The sequence below is a fragment of the Coregonus lavaretus genome (assembly GCF_964263955.1).
Source record: "Coregonus lavaretus genome assembly, chromosome: 12".
Classification (NCBI taxonomy): domain Eukaryota; kingdom Metazoa; phylum Chordata; class Actinopteri; order Salmoniformes; family Salmonidae; genus Coregonus; species Coregonus lavaretus.
In genome coordinates this window covers 15831789-15850800 of record NC_139999.1, presented here as the reverse complement: position 1 = coordinate 15850800, position 19012 = coordinate 15831789, and the positions used below count along the sequence as shown (strand labels likewise).

General features: G+C 42.6%; 1 protein-coding gene across 1 annotated transcript in view; it reads left to right on the top strand.

The window, feature by feature from the left end:
- LOC311138002 (contactin-4-like) overlaps positions 1–19012 on the top strand; it is a 132521-nt gene that overhangs the window by 99058 nt on the left and 14451 nt on the right. The window contains exons 3-11 of the mRNA XM_084172648.1: positions 688–814; positions 988–1157; positions 2355–2450; positions 4875–5078; positions 5616–5718; positions 7361–7545; positions 14054–14196; positions 16827–16956; positions 17308–17458. Coding sequence (XP_084028774.1) covers positions 688–814; positions 988–1157; positions 2355–2450; positions 4875–5078; positions 5616–5718; positions 7361–7545; positions 14054–14196; positions 16827–16956; positions 17308–17458 — 1309 coding nt within the window. The remainder of the gene's footprint in view (positions 1–687; positions 815–987; positions 1158–2354; positions 2451–4874; positions 5079–5615; positions 5719–7360; positions 7546–14053; positions 14197–16826; positions 16957–17307; positions 17459–19012) is intronic.

The following is a 19012-nucleotide window of genomic DNA, read 5'->3' as shown; positions in this document are numbered from 1 at the left end:
CCTACTGTATGTCTCAACACCAGGATACTGTAACCTACTGTATGTCTCAACACCAGGATACTGTAACCTACTGTATGTCTCAACACCAGGATAATGTAACCTACTATATGTCTCAACACCAGGATACTGTGACCTACTGTATGAATAGTGAAGACCATTAGTTCTGTTGGGGGGGACTTTACCCATTATGGGAATGATAGCTACATTTCAGTGGAGTTAATTAATGTAACATTGGGTAATTACTCTGGTGAATTGGTATGTTGGCCGCAGCTTACCAAAACAACAGACCTGACTGAGCTGCCATGCGTGTCATGGGTATGCCAACAACAGACTGCACGTTGGTTAGAATTCAAATGGAAAGAAGGAAAACACTGTAGGATATGTCAGTGTGTACTGTAAATTGCAGAGTGCTAATATGCATGCAGAGCTACAGGGTGTAGAGAATGTAATCAGTTAATTGGCCTCTTGTGTCAGTGTAGTATTTGTCCTCTCTCATGTCAACACTGTGGGCCAAATTTGTTGCCTAAGACTACTGTATGTATAATGAAATGGTTTGGCACATAATTGAGTATAGTTTCATACAACTTATCATTTGTCCTCAGTAATTCTCCTCTGTATTGCTTTTACCATTCAGACATTGTTGTCAGCAGCAAGGTAAAACTAGAACAGTTGTGCTCTTTCACTCAGAGAGAAACATCCGCCATGGACCCGTCTTCAGTCAAGAACCAAGTGACAGCATTTTCCCCTTGAGTTTTGAGGACAACAAGGTGTTCATCAATTGTAAAGCAAAGGGAAACCCAGCCCCGTATTATAAGTAGGTGTTTGTCCCTTTAACTTTTCATACCTTTCCTCTTGTCACGATTTTAACTGATAATACTGTTTTATCCTTTTGGTCTATATTGTCTCGATTTTCTAAACAACTCCATCAGTTATGAACACATCTGATAGTGATGAATAATCATTGTGTTTGTGTGTGTTGCTGTACAGATGGAAGGTTGATGGGAGAGATATTGACATGGATTCGAACTACAACCTGGTTGAAGGAAACCTGTTGATCAATAACCCTCATGCAACACATCATGGGGGGGTTTACCAGTGTATTGCTACCAATGCCTTTGGAACCATCGTCAGCAGGGAGGCCAAGGTGCAGTTTGCATGTGAGTACATCTAGTCCTCTATCTAATACGAACAACAAAATACTGCCATTTCAGACATTTACCTAAACAGTGAATTTTTTGACCACTTCTCCTTCTTAGACACATTCTGTTTTTCTTGTGATGACACATCGAGTGAAGGCGGGATTTGCTGTGATTTGATGCACAATTGAGTACAGCATAAGCGAATCATTCAGGTTACGAACACAAAAAGTGTTTTTCCTCTCATCCTGTCTTTTAATTTGAAAAGAGACGTTATTGGGGGTAATTGCCATGTTGACATGTACTAAGCCTGCAGCTCCATTAGTGATTAGTGTAAGTCTGAATCTTAGCATGGTTTTAACACTGGCTTAATGCTACACCCTGAGAATCACATCGTCTGGAGCATTTCAACAACAGAAGGCTACTTTTCTCTTCCTCTCACTCAAATGCACTGAGAAATTCACTCCCTCTATAGCTTGTGAAAAGATAAACATGATTTTAGACTAAAGTTATCCTATGAATCCATCAACATGTTCACATCTCTAGAGATAATACTAAGACTATCCCAGTTATAAAGGTCCACCGAAATTATCTTCCTTGCTGATTGCTTGTTTATCGTTGGACAATCTTTAATTGGGAGACCTGTTTGGGTGTTCATATGTCAGTTGAACATTTAGTTATGTTGTTTCACTTTACAACGCAGGTTTACTGCCAGTCTCAGCTAATTAACCAATCTAACCCATTACATTAGGGAAATTATAACCAATCTCAGGTGGTAGGGGGTTGTTATATTCATGCAGGTAGGGGGTTCATACTTGATCTTTTCATTTAAATGGTGATAAGCCTTCGGATGAGATGAGTTATGACTTTATTATTCTTGATATTTGCCTGTCCCCTCTTGGGATTTGGATGATATTTTCAAAGGTTTGTGGTCCCTAGTGCTGTTTGTTTTTCCTTATAAGGCAGTAGCATTTAATGAAAAGTGAAAGTGATCTGTAAATCCAGTTTAGAGGAAGGTATTTACGTCTCTCCCTATTCACACGTCACTGTTGGTATCAGCAGGGAACTAAAGTGGATGAGGTATAAGCAATGTGCATAGAGAGGAAAATGGTCTTCAAAATGAAAATGCCCTCTCAAGAATCTCACTGCGCTGTAGAGGCTGTTTGCTATAGAAATCTGAAAGTAATCAAAGCCCCTTTTATCTTTGCCTCCTCACAGATCTCCAGAACTTCAGCAGAAAGCCCAGGAACACAGTGTCAGTGAGAGAAGGCCAGGCTGTGGTGCTACTGTGTGGCCCTCCACCCCATAATGGAGGTACTATAATGCTTTGTATCCTCAAAGCTCACAGATTACTTGCTGCTTCACTCTCAGTCACGCCCTGCACATCTTATTGTTCTTCACTGTCATACTCACTGTCTTTCCCCAACACTGCTATACATTTCTGTTCTCATGCCTACTATTTCTTCTCACTACTCTTTCTTTCTTTTTCTTTCTTTCACCTTTATTTAACCAGGTAAGCCAGTTGAGAACAAGTTCTCATTTACAACTGCGACCTGGCCAAGATAAAGCAAAGCAGTGCGATAAAAACAACAACACAGAGTTACATATGGGGTAAAAAAACACAAAGTCAAAAAAATACAACAGAAAATATATATACAGTGTGTGCAAATGTAGCAAGTTATGGAGGTAAGGCAATAAATAGGCTATAGTCTATTTTAAATCTTTCAGTCTTTTCATATCCTGTTTCCTCTCCTGTGGGACTGGCTTTTATGATCATTCCTACTGGACTGTAGCAGCACCACTCCTCTAGGTGAACGCTCCCCAAACTCAGCCCTTCACATCCATAGTTCATACCCTCACACTTCATGGCCTCAAGCTCACTTTTTCCCCCATGTGAGCCGCGACCATGCTGTCATCTGTAAAGCCTCCGGTGCTCCACTTCCTAGCGTCAGGTTTTTTCAGTGTAGCCTGGGTATCTGTGGGTAGTAAAGGCTCCTGGTGGCTGGTGTGTCGCGGGGGGAAGGTTTATCCCGTGGCACAGCTGTGAGTGTGTGTGCTGCTGATTAGCAGACCCTCAAAGTGCCCGCAATCCCACAGCCATTCCGCGCCACCAGCACACTTTCACGCCAGTGCACCAGCATTTCACAACTCTGTTTCTAACTGAATCAATTTCCAGAAGGGATTTGAACTGCACCGTTTGCAATTTGCCCTCCTTTTCCCAAAATGCCTTCATCTCTTTATTTGACATTTTCAAGCCAGATAGACCATTGTCACACATTTTATGGGATTTTGTTACACGATGCTGCTGTCTCCAGGTGGATTTGAGAGGAAGTCCTGTGTGGCTCAGTTGGTAGAGCATGGTGCTTTCAACGCCAGGATTGTGTGTTAGATTCCCACGGGGGGCCAGTATGAAAATGTATGCACTCCCTGCTGTAAGTTGCTCTCGATAAGAGTGTTTGCTAAATGAATCAAATGTCAACTCTTAAATTGGAAAACAATGTTGTGGATTTTAGATCCAAGCAAACATGTTTTTTAGTTTTCTGCCATAAGTTGCAGTAATGTCAAACCAATTGAATGCAAGTTAATGCTTGTACAGAAATACATTTACCTATATAAATAGAAAAAATTAATGTTATTTGAAGCAACTTTGAGCAATCAGTGTTAGGTGGGCTAAATCGGTCTGTGTTCAGTGTGATGTGGTCTATAATGGTCTGTGTTAAATTCTGTCTGAGGGCATAAGATTATGTGCCTGCGAGTCCTCTGTTGTTGTGAGACCACAATCCGTAAGCAGAACCACTCGGTCTAATCATGAAAGGTCTGTCATTCTGCCCTGACTTTCACTATGATGATTTTTTATTCACTGTTTCCCAGAAGGAAGCAATGGGATGTTTTACTGTCAAGTCAAAAGACTGACTGCAGGATGTAATGTGTTTCTGATCACAGAGGGGCTCTAATACCCTAGCCCATCCTACCCTCCCTGTCCCTCACACCTCTAATAAGAAGCTCTTAATTTCACATACATTTCTTCAGATCCCGCTGCTCCATGCCCCATTCTCTCTCTCTCTCTCTCTCTCTCTCTCTCTCTCTCTCTCTCTCTCTCTCTCTCTCTCTCTCTCTCTCTCTCTCTCTCTCTCTCTCTCTCTCTCTCTCTCTCTCTCTCTCTCTCTCTCTCTCTCATTAATATTAAAGGGAAGCTGAGTCTAAAGGCTTTCAGGACAAAAAGGACCCAGCCTAGATTACGATAATGTTTTGTCTGTGTGATCTGCACAAGCCTGTGGCACTGACCCTTAATACTGACACTTAATATGTGCGGGAGGAGGATCTAGCTTGGCTAACTGAAAATGTAATTCAATAGCGTATCCAAATCTCTGCTTACTCTCTGGGATGCCTAGAGATGTGAAAAGGGCAAGGTTCAGCCATGTTAAGCATAACAATTTGAATGATGCATTATTGAATTAGTAACTGTTTGCACATATCTGGCACGGGAAATGGCAAAGTCACCTCACACTGTCTAAGTGCAATGTTTCATTGATATTATAAGTAGAAAACTGGACTCAGCTACTTTATGTCTCCACCTTTTTTATAGCTACAGTACAGGTACAAGAATCTAACCTGATCTCTTGTCTATTCTTAGTTTCACCACACTGGCAGATTTTGGAATGTCATTGGAACATGTATCTCTTCCTTTGTCAATACCCACGATCCTCTGCGGTTGCTGTCTGTGCTCTTCCTCTGCAGAGATCAAATACTCATGGGTTTTCAATGGACGCCCAAGTTTCCTGCTGCAGGATACCCGTCGCTTCGTCTCCCAGAGGACAGGCAACCTGTACATCGCCAAAGTGGAGGCCTCCGATGTGGGGAATTACACGTGTGTGGTGAGGAACATGATGACCAACGCCACCGTGTACAGCTCGCCCACCCCTGTGGAGCTGCGCAGGGACGGTAAGCATGCTCCACTGGCTCCTGCTTATCCTGCACGCTGAACCTGCCTGTGCCGTTGAAGGGGAGTGAAAGCTAAGGAGATAAAATCAGCCATCTGTTTGTTTTTCTGCTGCTTAGGAGCGGGGTTGTGCAGTATTCACACTCTACAGAGCTGTGGGTCTGAAAAGCCCTCTCTCTCTGCATGAAAAGACACATTTAAACATTTACATATCCAGAAATGCAGAGTGCACAGACACACATACATGCAGGCACACATGCGCATGCACACAAACATACTTCTGCACAGGGAGATTCACCTCACCTCAACCCCATTACTGCTGATTATACAGTGTGTGCCACTTAAGATTTGAGCTGGAGCAGAGCTGTTATCCAAAGTCATACAACCCCTGAACAAAGTATTGCTTTAAAGCATATCAACATGCAGGCTTGCCCTCTACCATCCTGTCCTGTGCCACAGTTCTTGCATTTAATTAGAATTATAAAACACAACGTTCACTTTGTGTTTGAATGAATGTGATTTTCTTTCACCTCACACAGCTGTAATGGCAGAGTATGAGCCAAAGATCGAAGTTCAGTTCCCAGAAAGTCTTCATGTCGCCAAAGGATCATCAGTGAAACTGGAATGCTTCGCCTTAGGAAAGTAGGTCTCAACTGGGATCATTATCAAGAACACTGTAGAAGCATCACATAGTCTGCATATGGAATTTAATATTCTGAGAATGTACTGTATTAGTCATGGCCAGACATCTCCCATGGCACACACCACTGTTAGATACAGTTGTTAGTGAAAGTATACACACCCCTTGCACAGTCTTCACATTTTGCTGCCTTAAAATTACATCTAAAAAGGATGTTTTTGTGGTCCTCTGTAGCTCAATGTGGTCCTCTGTAGCTCAATTGGTAGAGCATGGCGCTTGTAACGCCAGGATAGTGGGTTCGATCCCCGGGACCACCCATACGTAAAAATGGATGCACACATGACTGTAAGTCGCTTTGGATAAAAGTGTCTGCTAAATGGCATATTATTATTACAAATTGATTGTTTTTCCAATTGATCTACACAACCTACTCCACATATTCAAAGTGAAAGAAAAATTATATAAATATTTAGAAATTACTAAGAAATACAAAATGAGGATGTCTTGATTGCGCATGTCTTCACACCCCAGAGTTAATACTCGGTGGAAACACCTTTGGCAGCCATTACATCTGTGAATCATTCTGAATAAGACTACCAACCTTGCACAACTAATCCATTGTTTTTGTCAAAATTGCTCAAGCTCAGAAAATTGGGTTGGATCAGTGATGGACAGCAATATTTAAACCTTGTCTGTGATTTCTTAAGCAGATTTAAGTCAGGACAGAGACTGGACCATTCAGGAACACTCAACACCTCTTGGAAAGTCATTGTGGTGTGTCTTTGGCAGTACAATTTATGTAATTGTCCCATAGAAAAATACAACTTTATCCCAAGGTTAGGTTTTCAGAAGACTGTGGCAGGTTTTCTCTAACTTTTTACCTGGGCTTTGCTCCTTTCATATTTATTTTGATCCTAACAAACTCCCCAGTCCCTGCCGGTGACAAGCAGCATCATGTTATGGGTATGATTGTTATCGGCAGGGACTGGGGAGTTTGTCAGGATCAAAAGAAATACGAAAGGAGCAAAGCCCAGGTAAAAAGTTAAAGGAAAACCCGACTCAGTCTACTGAAAACCTAACCCTGGGATAGGGTTGTATTTTTCATTGAGACAATTGTTATTGTCAAAGACACACCAGAATGGCTATTCAAGAGCTGTTGAGTGTTTCTGAGTGGTCTAGTTAAATCTGCTTGAAAATTAGAGACACAATTTGAATATTGCTGTCTATCAATTATTCCCAACCAAATTTACTGAACTAAAGCAATTCTTACAAAAACAATTGGTAGAATATAATTTAAAATGATTCACAGTTGTAATGGCTGCCAAAGGTGCCTCCACCAAGTATTAACTCTGGGGTGCGAAAACATCAAGACATTTTCATTTTATTTTTTTTATTTTTTGGAAAATGTTCTATAACTTTCTTTCACTTTGAAAATGTGGAGTAGGTTGTATAGATCTGTAGGGAAAAAAATCTAATGTAATCCCTTTTTAGATTTGATTGTATAGCAGCAAAATGTGAAGACTGTGCAAGGGGTGTGTAGACTTTCTCTAGGCACTGTATCTATGTCTGGCAGCTAATGTCTTAATACTAAGTGTCAGTATCAAGCATGTGGCTGTGGTGACCTTTACTACCTGACCTCTCCAGCCCAGTGCCTGCCATCACATGGAGGAGAACAGATGGGAATCCCCTCCCTGGCAAGATCAAAATCAACCATTCCAACGGGGTCCTAGAAATACCATATTTCAGACCGGAGGATGCTGGTGCATATGAGTGTGTTGCAGAGAACTCCAGAGGAAAGAACGTCGCCAAAGGGCAACTCATATTCCAGAGTATGATCGCTCACAATGTATATAAATTAACAGTTGTATGTTGCTTTTGTGATATGTGATAAAGAATTGAACTGTACAGAAGGTCATGAACAGTCCAAATCATGTTTTTCATGAAATTTGATGATATTTGGATGAAACCAGATCAAAGTATGATGGCAAAAGTATGAAAAATGACTGTTGCTTCTACATTGATCAAGTTTGATCATAAAGTCACTGGTCCCCAGCCCCCTGTCAAACACTTGGATTCAGGAGGCGGGATTATTAAAGGGATATGGTGACATTACCTTAACCCTCTCATTTTAATACACCAATGGTAAGATGATGTTCTCTTACCTAATTTAAATAAGTACCGCCTTGTAAACAACATCGGAGAAGGCATGTTTGCAGAGGGGCATGGTTATATATAGCTAGATAGCTACTCTACTGGTGCCAAAATTTGACTGTAGGGTGTCAGCAAATCTAATTAAAAGTTTACCCTATTCATCTATGGCAAAGATACCTATATGTTTCCCCTTTAACCTGTGTCTGGTGTTAGCTACAGTTGAAGTCGGAAGTTTACATACACTTAGGTTGGAGTCATTAAAACTTGTTTTTCAACCACTCCACAAATTTCTTGTTACAAACTATAGATCTTGCAAGTCGGTTAGGACATCTACTTTGTGCTTGACACAAGTAATTTTTCCAACAATTGTTTACAGACAGATTATTTCACATTATCACTGTATCACAATTACAGTGGGTCAGAAGTTTACATACACTAAGTTGACTGTGCCTTTAAACAGCTTGGAAAATTCCAGAAAATTATGTCATGGCCTTAGAAGCTTCTGATAGGCTAATTGACATCATTTGAGTCAATTGGAGGTGTACCTGTGGATGTATTTCAAGGCCTACCTTCAAACTCAGTGCCTCTTTGCTTGACATCATGGGAAAATCAAAAGGAATCACCCAAGACCTCAGAACATTTTTTTGTAGACCTCCACAAGTCTGGTTCATCCTTGGGAGCAATTTCCAAACGCCTGAAGGTACCACGTTCATCTGTACAAACAATAGTACACAAGTATAAACACCATGGGACCACGCAGCTGTCATACCGCTCAGGAAGGAGACGCGTTCTGTCTCCTAGAGATGAATGTACTTTGGTGCGAAAAGTGCAAATCAATCCCAGAACAACAGCAAAGGACCTTGTGAAGATGCTGGAAGAAACAGGTACAAAGTATCTATATTCACAGTAAAACGAGTCCTATATCGACATAACCTGAAAGGCCGCTCAGCAAGGAAGAAGCAACTGCTCCAAAACCGCCATAAAAAAGCCAGACTACGGTTTGCAACTGCACATGGGGACAAAGATCGTACTTTTTGTAGAAATGTCCTCTGGTCTACATGGCTGCTCCCGAGTGGCGCAGTGGTCTAGAGATCCTGGTTCGAATCCAGGCTCTGTCGTAGCCGGCCGCGACCGGGAGACCCATGGGGCGGCACACAATTGACCCAGGGTAGGGGTGGGAATGGCCGGCAGGGATGTAGTTCAGTTGGTAGAGCATGGCGTTTGCAACTCCAGGGATGTGGGTTCGTTTCCCACGGGGGGGCAGTATGAAAAAAAAAAAATGTATGCACTCACTAACTGTAAGTCGCTCTGGATAAGAGCGTCTGCTAAATGACTAAAATGTAAATGGTCTGATGAAACAAAAATAGAACTGTTTGGCCATAATGACCATCGTTATGTTTGGAGGAAAAACGGGGATGCTTGCAAGCCGAAGAACACCATCCCAACCGTGAAGCACGGGGGTGGCAGCATCATGCTGTGGGGGTGCTTTGCTGCAGGAGGGACTGATGCACTTCACAAAATAGATGACATCATGAGGAAGGAAAATGATATTGAAGCAACATCTCAAGACAACAGTCAGGAAGTTAAAGCTTGGTCGCAAATAGGTCTTCGAAATGGACAATGACCCCAAGCATACTTCCAAAGTTGTGGCAAAATGGCTTAAGGACAACAAAGTCAAGGTATTGGAGTGGCCATCACAAAGCCCTGACCTAAATCCTATAGAACATTTGTGGGCAGAACTGAAAAAGCGTGTGCGAGCAAGGAGCCCTACAAACCTGACTCAGTTACACCTGCTCTGTCAGGAGGAATGGGCCAAAATTCACCCAACTTATTGTGGGAAGCTTGTGGAATGCTACCCGAAACGTTAGAACCAAGTTAAACTATTTAAAGGCAATGCTACCAAATACTAATTGAGTGTATGTAAACTTCTGACCCACTGGGAATGTGATGAAAGAAATAAAAGCTGAAAGAAATAATTCTCTCTACTATTATTCTGACATTTCACATTCTTGAAATAAAGTGGTGATCCTAAATGACCTAAGACAGGGAATTTTTACTAGGATTACAGTGAGGGAAAAAAGTATTTGATCCTCTGCTGATTTTGTACGTTTGCCCACTGACAAAGAAATGATCAGTCTATAATTTTAATGGTAGGTTTATTTGAACAGTGAGAGACAGAATAACAACAAAAAAATCCAGAAAAACACATGTCAAAAATGTTATAAATTGATTTGCATTTTAATGAGGGAAATAAGTATTTTACGCCCTCTCAATCAGAAAGATGTCTGGCTCCCAGGTGTCTTTTATACAGGTAACGAGCTGGGATTAGGAGCACACTCTTAAGGGAGTGCTCCTAATCTCAGTTTGTTACCTGTATAAAAGACACCTGTCCACAGAAGCAATCAATCAATCAGATTCCAAACTCTCCACCATGGCCAAGACCAAAGAGCTCTTCAAGGATGTCATGGACAAGATTGTAGACCTACACAAGGCTGGAATGGGCTACAAGACCATCGGCAAGCAGCTTGGTGAGAAGGTGACAACAATTGGTGTGATTATTCGCAAATGGAAGAAACACAAAATAACTGTCAATCTCCCTCGGCCTGGGGCTCCATGCAAGATCTCACCTCGTGGAGTTGCAATGATCATGAGAACGGTGAGGAATCATCCCAGAACTACACGGGAGGATCTTGTCAATGATCTCAAGGCAGCTGGGACCATAGTCACCAAGAAAACAATTGGTAACACACTACGCCGTGAAGGACTGAAATCCTGCAGCGCCCGCAAGGTCCCCCTGCTCAAGAAAGCACATATACAGGCCCGTCTGAAGTTTGCCAATGAACATCTGAATGATTCAGAGGAGAACTGGGTGAAAGTGTTGTGGTCAGATGAGACCAAAATTGAGCTCTTTGGCATCAACTCAACTCGCCGTGTTTGGAGGAGGAGGAATGCTGCCTATGACCCCAAGAACACCATCCCCACCGTCAAACATGGAGGTGGAAACATTATGCTAAGGGAGTGTTTTTCTGCTAAGGGGACAGGACAACTTCACCGCATCAAAGGGACGATGGACGGGGCCATGTACCGTCAAATCTTGGGTGAGAACCTCCTTCCCTCAGCTAGGACATTGAAAATGTGTCGCGGATGGGTAATCCAGCATGACAATGACCCAAAACACACGGCCAAGGCAACAAAGGAGTGGCTCAAGAAGAAGCACATTAAGGTCCTGGAGTGGCCTAGCCAGTCTCCAGACCTTAATCCCATAGAAAATCTGTGGAGGGAGCTGAAGGTTCGAGTTGCCAAACGTCAGCCTCGAAACCTTAATGACTGGGAGAAGATCTGCAAAGAGGAGTGGGACAAAATCCCTCCTGAGATGTGTGCAAACCTGGTGGCCAACTACAAGAAACGTCTGACCTCTGTGATTGCCAATAAGGGTTTTGCCACCAAGTACTAAGTCATGTTTTGCAGAGGGGTCAAATAATTATTTCCCTCATTAAAATGCAAATCAATTTATAACATTTTTGACATGTGTTTTTCTGGATTTATTTGTTGTTCAAATAAATCTACCATTAAAATTATAGACTGATCATGTCTTTGTCAGTGGGCAAACGTACAAAATCAGCAGGGGATTAAATACTTTTTTCCCTCACTGTAAATGTCAGGAATTGTGAAAAAAACTGAGTTTAAATGTATTTGGCTAAGGTGTATGTAAACTTCTGACTTCAACTGTAGTTACTGGCTAGCTACGTCTTCAGCTAGCATGAAACAAAAGCGTGGGGAATGGTAGTTCAAAACTCGGACGCAGTTTTCAAGTTAACACATCCGTCAGTGCTGCCGTAAACCGCATCACAAGAGACAAAAGGGGGGTGTATAAAACATTTTTGACATCATTGATCAAATCAAATCAAATTCTATTGGCCACATGCGCGGATTACAGTGGGGGGGCAGTGCAAATAGTCTGGGTAGCCATGATTAGCTGTTCAGGAGTCTTATGGCTTGGGGGTAGAAGCTGTTGAGAAGTCTTCTGGACCTAGACTTGGCACTCCGGTACCGCTTGCCGTGCGGTAGCAGAGAGAACAGTCTATGACTAGGGTGGCTGGAGTCTTTGACAATTTTGAGGGCCTTCCTCTGACACCGCCTGGTATAGAGGTCCTGGATGGCAGGACGCTTGGTCCCAGTGATGTACTGGGCCGTACGCACTACCCTCTGTAGTGCCTTGCAGTCGAAGGCCAAGCAGTTGCCATACCAGGCGGTGATGCAACCAGTCAGGATGCTCTCGATGGTGCAGCTGTATAATTTTTTGAGGATCTGAGGACCCATGCCGAATCTTTTCAGTCTCCTGAGGGGGAATAGGCTTTGTCGTGCCCTCTTCACGACTGTCTTGGTGTGTTTGGACCATGATAGTTCGTTGGTGATGTGGACACCAAGGAACTTGAAGCTCTCAACCTGTTCCACTACAGCCCCGTCGATGAGAATGGGGGCGTGCTCAGTCCTCTTTTTTTTCCTGTAGTCCACAGTCATCTCCTTTGTCTTGGTCACGTTGAGGGAGAGGTTGTTATCCTGGCACCACATGGCCAGGTCTCTGACCTCCTCCCTATAGGCTGTCTCATTGTTGTCGGTGATCAGGCCTACCACTGTTGTGTCGTCGGCAAACTTAATGATGGTGTTGGAGTCGTGCCTGGCCATGCAGTCATGGGTGAACAGGGAGTACAGGAGGGGACTGAGCACGCACCCCTGAGGGGCCCCCGTGTTGAGGATCAGTGTGGCAGATGTGTTGTTACCTACCCTTACCACCTGGGGGCGGCCCGTCAGGAAGTCCAGGATCCAGTTGCAGAGGGAGGTGTTTAGTCCCAGGATACTTAGCTTAGTGATGAGCTTTGAGGGCACTATGGTGTTGAATGCTGAGCTGTAGTCAATGAATAGCATTCTCACGTAGGTGTTCCTCTTGTCCAGGTGGGAAAGGGCAGTGTGGAGTGCAATAGAGATTGCATCATCTGTGGATCTGTTGGGGTGGTATGCAAATTGGAGTGGGTCTAGGGTTTATGGGATAATGGTGTTGATGTGAGCCATAACCAGCCTTTCAAAGCACTTCATGGCTACAGACGTCAGTGCTACGGGTCGGTAGTCATTTAGGCAGGTTATCTTAGTGTCCTTGGGTACGGGGACTATGGTGGTCTGCTTGAAACATGTTGGTATTACAGACTCAGTCAGGGACATGTTGAAAATGTCAGTGAAGACACTTGCCAGTTGGTCAGCACATGCTCGGAGTACACGTCCTGGTAATCCGTCTGGCCCTGCGGCCTTGTGAATGTTGATGCAATTTCAATGTTGTTTGAGTTGCTTTGTGTATCACCAAATTATCTTGAGATGATTTTACTGCAACACTGCTCACTGCATCCAAGTTGCTTGACATAGGCATTTCAAAGAGCTGTCATTCAAGGAGAGCTCATGAATATAAGCTCCATGCTCACTCAGCCTGTCTTTTCAAACTTCCTGGTTTCTAGCCATGAGAGAGAAAAAATTAATCTCAAATATTGAGCATTTCTATCCAAAACAAATATTATGGGTGATATTTTAGTCACTCAAAAGGCTATTTTACATGGGACTCAGAATGACTGTTCGGGACCTTTAACTTTATTTCCCATCCTTGTAGCTGCTTCTTAATATAATAATGAATCAATTAAAACCAATAAGTTGTTTTCAACTTTAAATTCTTAAAATGAAATATAACTAATAATAACTAACACATTGTTTGAATGCTAATGGTTTTATCTGTCCTTTGTCAATGTTTAGTTAAGCATGTCTAATTTATATATCTGGTCCATAAATTATGGATAAATTATGGTCATAAGTCAGGCCTGGAAAACCTTTTGCTCACTCTATGAAAGGGCATTATAAAGACAGGATAATCTGGAATTAATGTGTACCAATTAACCTTTATGTTTAGTCATTCTGAAGTGGCTAAGTCGTTGTCTTGCCAACTTGAACACTGCCACAACCCAGTTGGTCCTTAGAGAGAAATACAAATTGCATCCCAAGCTTAGGGCAGCTTTCCGCTCTACCATACAGCTATTCTTTGTGCCATTCATTTTGGGATGATTTAGGCCAATAAAGACCAGTTTTGCATTAGAACTGTCAATATAGATACTGTCATTTGGAAACTAAATTGTGTTCTTTATTCTCCAGATGTTGAACATCTGCACTGGGTCCAGACGTTAAAAGATGCTCATATGGCTATCGAGGCTAATCTCCAGTGGGAGTGTAGGGCGAGCGGTAAGCCTAAACCTGTGTACAGATGGCTGAGGAATGGGGAGCCCCTGGTGTTGGAGGTGAGAATGACTACAGAATTTGAATGTGTCATTGTGCAATCCCATTAAGAACTATTCTACCCATCTTAAGATCCCTTTACATCTCAGATCAAAGACATGAGATCAAACATTAAGCCGATTTTTATTTCAAATGTCTACCCATCACAAAGTTTGCTGCAAAGGTCACACACAATCATCAGAGATATTACAGGGCATAAAAGGCTGATTGACAATTGTTCTGCTAAATCTACATGACCAAAATATCAAAATTCTAGACAGTTAGTGTGAACATTTGTATTGTTTATATCCTGATCTTCCTAGGTTATACATTTATGAAAGTATCCATTTACACTGAATATACCAAAGATGCTGGCCCATGTTAACTCCAATGCATCCCACAGTTGTGTCAAGTTGGTGGACCATTCTTGATACACACAGGAAACTGTTGAGCGTGAAAAACCCAGCAGCGTTGTAGTTCTTGACACAAAACGGTGCGCCTGGCACCTACTACCATACCCCGTTCAAAGTCACTTAAATATTTTGTCTTGCCCATTCACCCTCTGAATGGCACACACACACAATCCATGTCTCAATTTTCTCAATTGCTTAAAAATCCTTCTTTAACCTGTCTCCTCCCTTTCATCTACACTGATTGAAGTGGATTTAACAAGTGACATCAATAAAGGATCATAGCGTTCACCTGGATTCACCTGGTCATTCTATCTTAATGTTTTGTATACTCAGTGTATATTTAAGCAATAAGGCCGAAGGAGGTGTGGTACAGTGAGGAAAATAAATATTTGATCCCCTGCTGATTTTGTATGTTTGCCCACTGACAAAGACAGTGAGAGACAGAATAACAACAAAAAAATCCAGAAAAACGCATGTAAAAAATGTTATAAATTGATTTAATGAGGGAAATAAGTATTTGACCCCTCTGCAAAACATGACTTAGTACTTGGTGGCAAAACCCTTGTTGGCAATCACAGAGGTCAGACGTTTCTTGTAGTTGGGCACCAGGTATGCACACATCTCAGGAGGGATTTTGTCCCACTCCTCTTTGCAGATATTCTCCAAGTCATTAAGGTTTCGAGGCTGACATTTGGCAACTCGAACCTTCAGCTCCCTCCACAGATTTTCTATGGGATTAAGGTCTGGAGACTGGCTAGGCCACTCCAGGACCTTAATGTGCTTCTTCTTGAGCCACTCCTTTGTTGCCTTGGCCGTGTGTTTTGGGTCATTGTCATGCTGCAATACCCATCCACGACCCATTTTCAATGCCCTGGCTGAGGGAAGCAGGTTCTCACCCAAGATTTGACGGTACATGGCCCCGTTCATCGTCCCTTTGATGCGGTGAAGTTGTCCTGTCCCCTTAGCAGAAAAATACCCCCAAAGCATAATGTTTCCACCTCCATGTTTGACGGTGGGGATGGTGTTCTTGGGGTCATAGGCAGCATTCTTCCTCCTCCAAACACAGCGAGTTGAGTTGATGCCAAAGAGCTCGATTTTGGTCTCATCTGACCACAACACTTTCACCCAGTTCTCCTCTGAATCATTCAGATGTTCATTGGCAAACTTCAGACGGGCCTGTATATGTGCTTTCTTGAGCAGGGGGACCATGCGGGCGCTGCAGGATTTCAGTCCTTCACGGCGTAGTGTGTTACCAATTGTTTTCTTGGTGACTATGGTCCCAGCTGCCTTGAGATCATTGACAAGATCCTCCCGTGTAGTTCTGGGCTGATTCCTCACCGTTCTCATAATCATTGCAACTCCACGAGGTGAGATCTTGCATGGAGCCCCAGGCCGAGGGAGATTGACAGTTATTTTGTGTTTCTTCCATTTGCGAATAATCACACCAATTGTTGTCACCTTCTCACCAAGCTGCTTGGCGATGGTCTTGTAGCCCATTCCAGCCTTGTGTAGGTCTACAATCTTGTCCCTGACATCCTTGAAGAGCTCTTTGGTCTTGGCCATGGTGGAGAGTTTGGAATCTGATTGATTGATTGCTTCTGTGGACAGGTGTCTTTTATACAGGTAACAAACTGAGATTAGGAGCACTCCCTTTAAGAGTGTGCTCCTAATCTCAGCTCGTTACCTATATAAAAGACACCTGGGAGCCAGAAATCTTTCTGATTGAGAGGGGGTCAAATACTTATTTCCCTCATTAAAATGTATAACATTTTTGACATGCGTTTTTCTGGATTTGTTTGTTGTTATTCTGTCTCTCACTGTTCAAATAAACCTACCATTAAAATTATAGACTGATCATTTCTTTGTCAGTGGGCAAACGTACAAAATCAGCAGGGGATCAAATACTTTTTTTCCCTCACTGTATATGGCCAATATACCACGGCTAAGGGCTGTTCTTATGAACGACGTAACGCGGAGTGCTAGGACACAGCCCTTAGCCGTGGTATATTGGCCATATATCACAAACCCCTGAGGTGCCTTATTGCTATTATACACTAGTTACCGACGTAATTAGAGCAGTACAAATCAAAGTTTTGTTATACCTGTGGTATACGGTCTGATATACCACGGCTGTCAGCCAATCAGCATTCAGGGCTTGAACCTGCCAGTTTATAATTTGAGTTTTATCACACATCACATACTGAGATGTGTTATTGAGGGTATATCTCTCTTGTTACCAGGATAGGATACTTGTAGAAGGTGGACGATTGGCCGTATCCAGGATCAACCTGTTGGACTCAGGGATGTACCAGTGCCTGGCAGAGAACGAACATGGAGCCATCTATGCCAGCGCTGAACTCAAGGTTGTAGGTAAATATGTCGGGGGACTCTAGTCTGAAGTGTTTGTTTTGTCTTGTTTAGAAAGCTGAAGCCAGAGACACAGCGAGGTCAAGACATCTGTGTACTAACACTGTCAGTAGAAAGAACCAACTCCAAAAGACAATTAACATCAGCTGAGCCATGGTTTTTAGCCACATTTACATAATTACTTGATAAAGAAAGCCAGCCAGTGGTTTTTTATTAAATTACATTTTTATAATTGAATATGATGCGTTTGACAGAGTTTGGCTGATGCATACATGCAGTAGCTAACTGCTGTGCCACTGCCTCGTCAAAGAGAACAGAATGGTTTCAACAGGGTTTGTTCTGTTCCACATGCAGCCTCTGCACCCGACTTCTCCAAGAGTCTTGTGAAGAAGTCCATGCTGATCCAGAGAGGGGGGGAGGTGATAATGGAGTGCCGTCCCCATGCGTCCCCTAGGGCCTCTATCTCCTGGCGGAGAGGGGGAGAGTTTCTGAAGGACAGCAAGAGGTACAGTCGCAGTCGCAATAGGGTCATTCCACTAAATAAGTGCCTTTTTATATTTTAAGTAGATATTGTGCACCAATATTGCATTTTAAAGCCTGTTATGTTAAATGAATCAATTAAATACAGACAACAGGGAAAATTGAATAAATCCAAATGTTAATATGAATTAAGGCTTGCTGAAGCTCCGTCAAGTTATTTTGTTGCTTTGACAAAGCATTTTAAGGTCAACCCTGTTACGTGAACTGAACTCTCGTTTTAATGTTTAAACTATTCCTTTTTTTATTTTTATTTTTTTGTTTAAGAAACATTGAACATCTAATAGTCAAATCATAGAGTAAAAGCAGGTGAGCTGGTTCTACAATTTTTTGCAATTTTCTGGTGTTTTGCGGTGGAAAACTGAGCGTGTCGAGCATAACACAACATCAACCCTGTTACCCATAGATAGACAGCTAGAAATGTTTTAACAATTGTATTTTTTTGTGAAGCTTGCATTCAATTGCCTCTCGCTGTTGTAGTCCCCTGTAGCTCAGTTAGTAGAGCATGGCGCTTGCAACACCAGGGTTGTGGGTTCATTTCCCACGGGAGGCCAGTATGAAAAATGTATGCACTCACTAACTGTAAGTTGCTCTGGATAAGAGCGTCTGCTAAAATGACAACAAAAAAAAAGCTTCCATTCCCCCTGTCACAGGGGGATTTATGGCTGACTTAGGAAGAAATTGTCAACCCTGTTACGGTCAACCCTGTTACTTTAATAGGCACTTGCTATAGTCATTTTTTTATTTAACCTCTTGAGATGAAGGTTAAGTTGAAGGTTAAAATAAGGTGAAATATATATATCTTTTACCAAGTTACACTTCTCAAAAGGCACCGAAATGGTGGAATGACCCAAAAACAGTACCCATCGCTGCTCATGCCATCGATGGCTTGTGTATAAGGGCCCTTCTCCTGGGGACGTGCTAGTCTCTAGGGCTCAACGCTGTTTATGTCTCTAATCAATGACGTGGTGAGGGGGCTTTTTGCTTTTGCTTTTGCTTGTAGTTCAATAGAGATGTCCAGGATCTTGTTTGCTGTCTGTATATCTCTGTATTCAGGAATGTTCTGTACAACAACTTTACTGTTATGGTAGGGACTTTCATGTTCATTATGATGTCATTGGTCTTTCAAGCTTGTATTCAGCAGTGGCTATAAATGATTCCTTGTAACCTCTCATGCAAGCCTCACAGCTTCACAGGTTCACAGCTGACAAGTTCAGTTGAGGTACTGGTCATAGCCCAGAAGGTCTGTGGGGACAGTGGAACTGCTGCATAACCCTGCTGCAGCTACACTAACCTACAGTGAATTACTGTACTGCAGCCCTCTGAGAGAAAGACTCCGTCAAGAGCACGCTGTGGACCAAGAGCTGGAGAATAACATATCCAATATACTACCGCCTACCTTGAAAGAGAGAGAGAGAGAGAGAGAGAGAGAGAGAGAGAGAGAGAGAGAGAGATCTCACCAGCAGCGTAATGTTTAGTGTACTCCTCTCACACGCCCTCTAATTCTGCATCTTTAATTGAG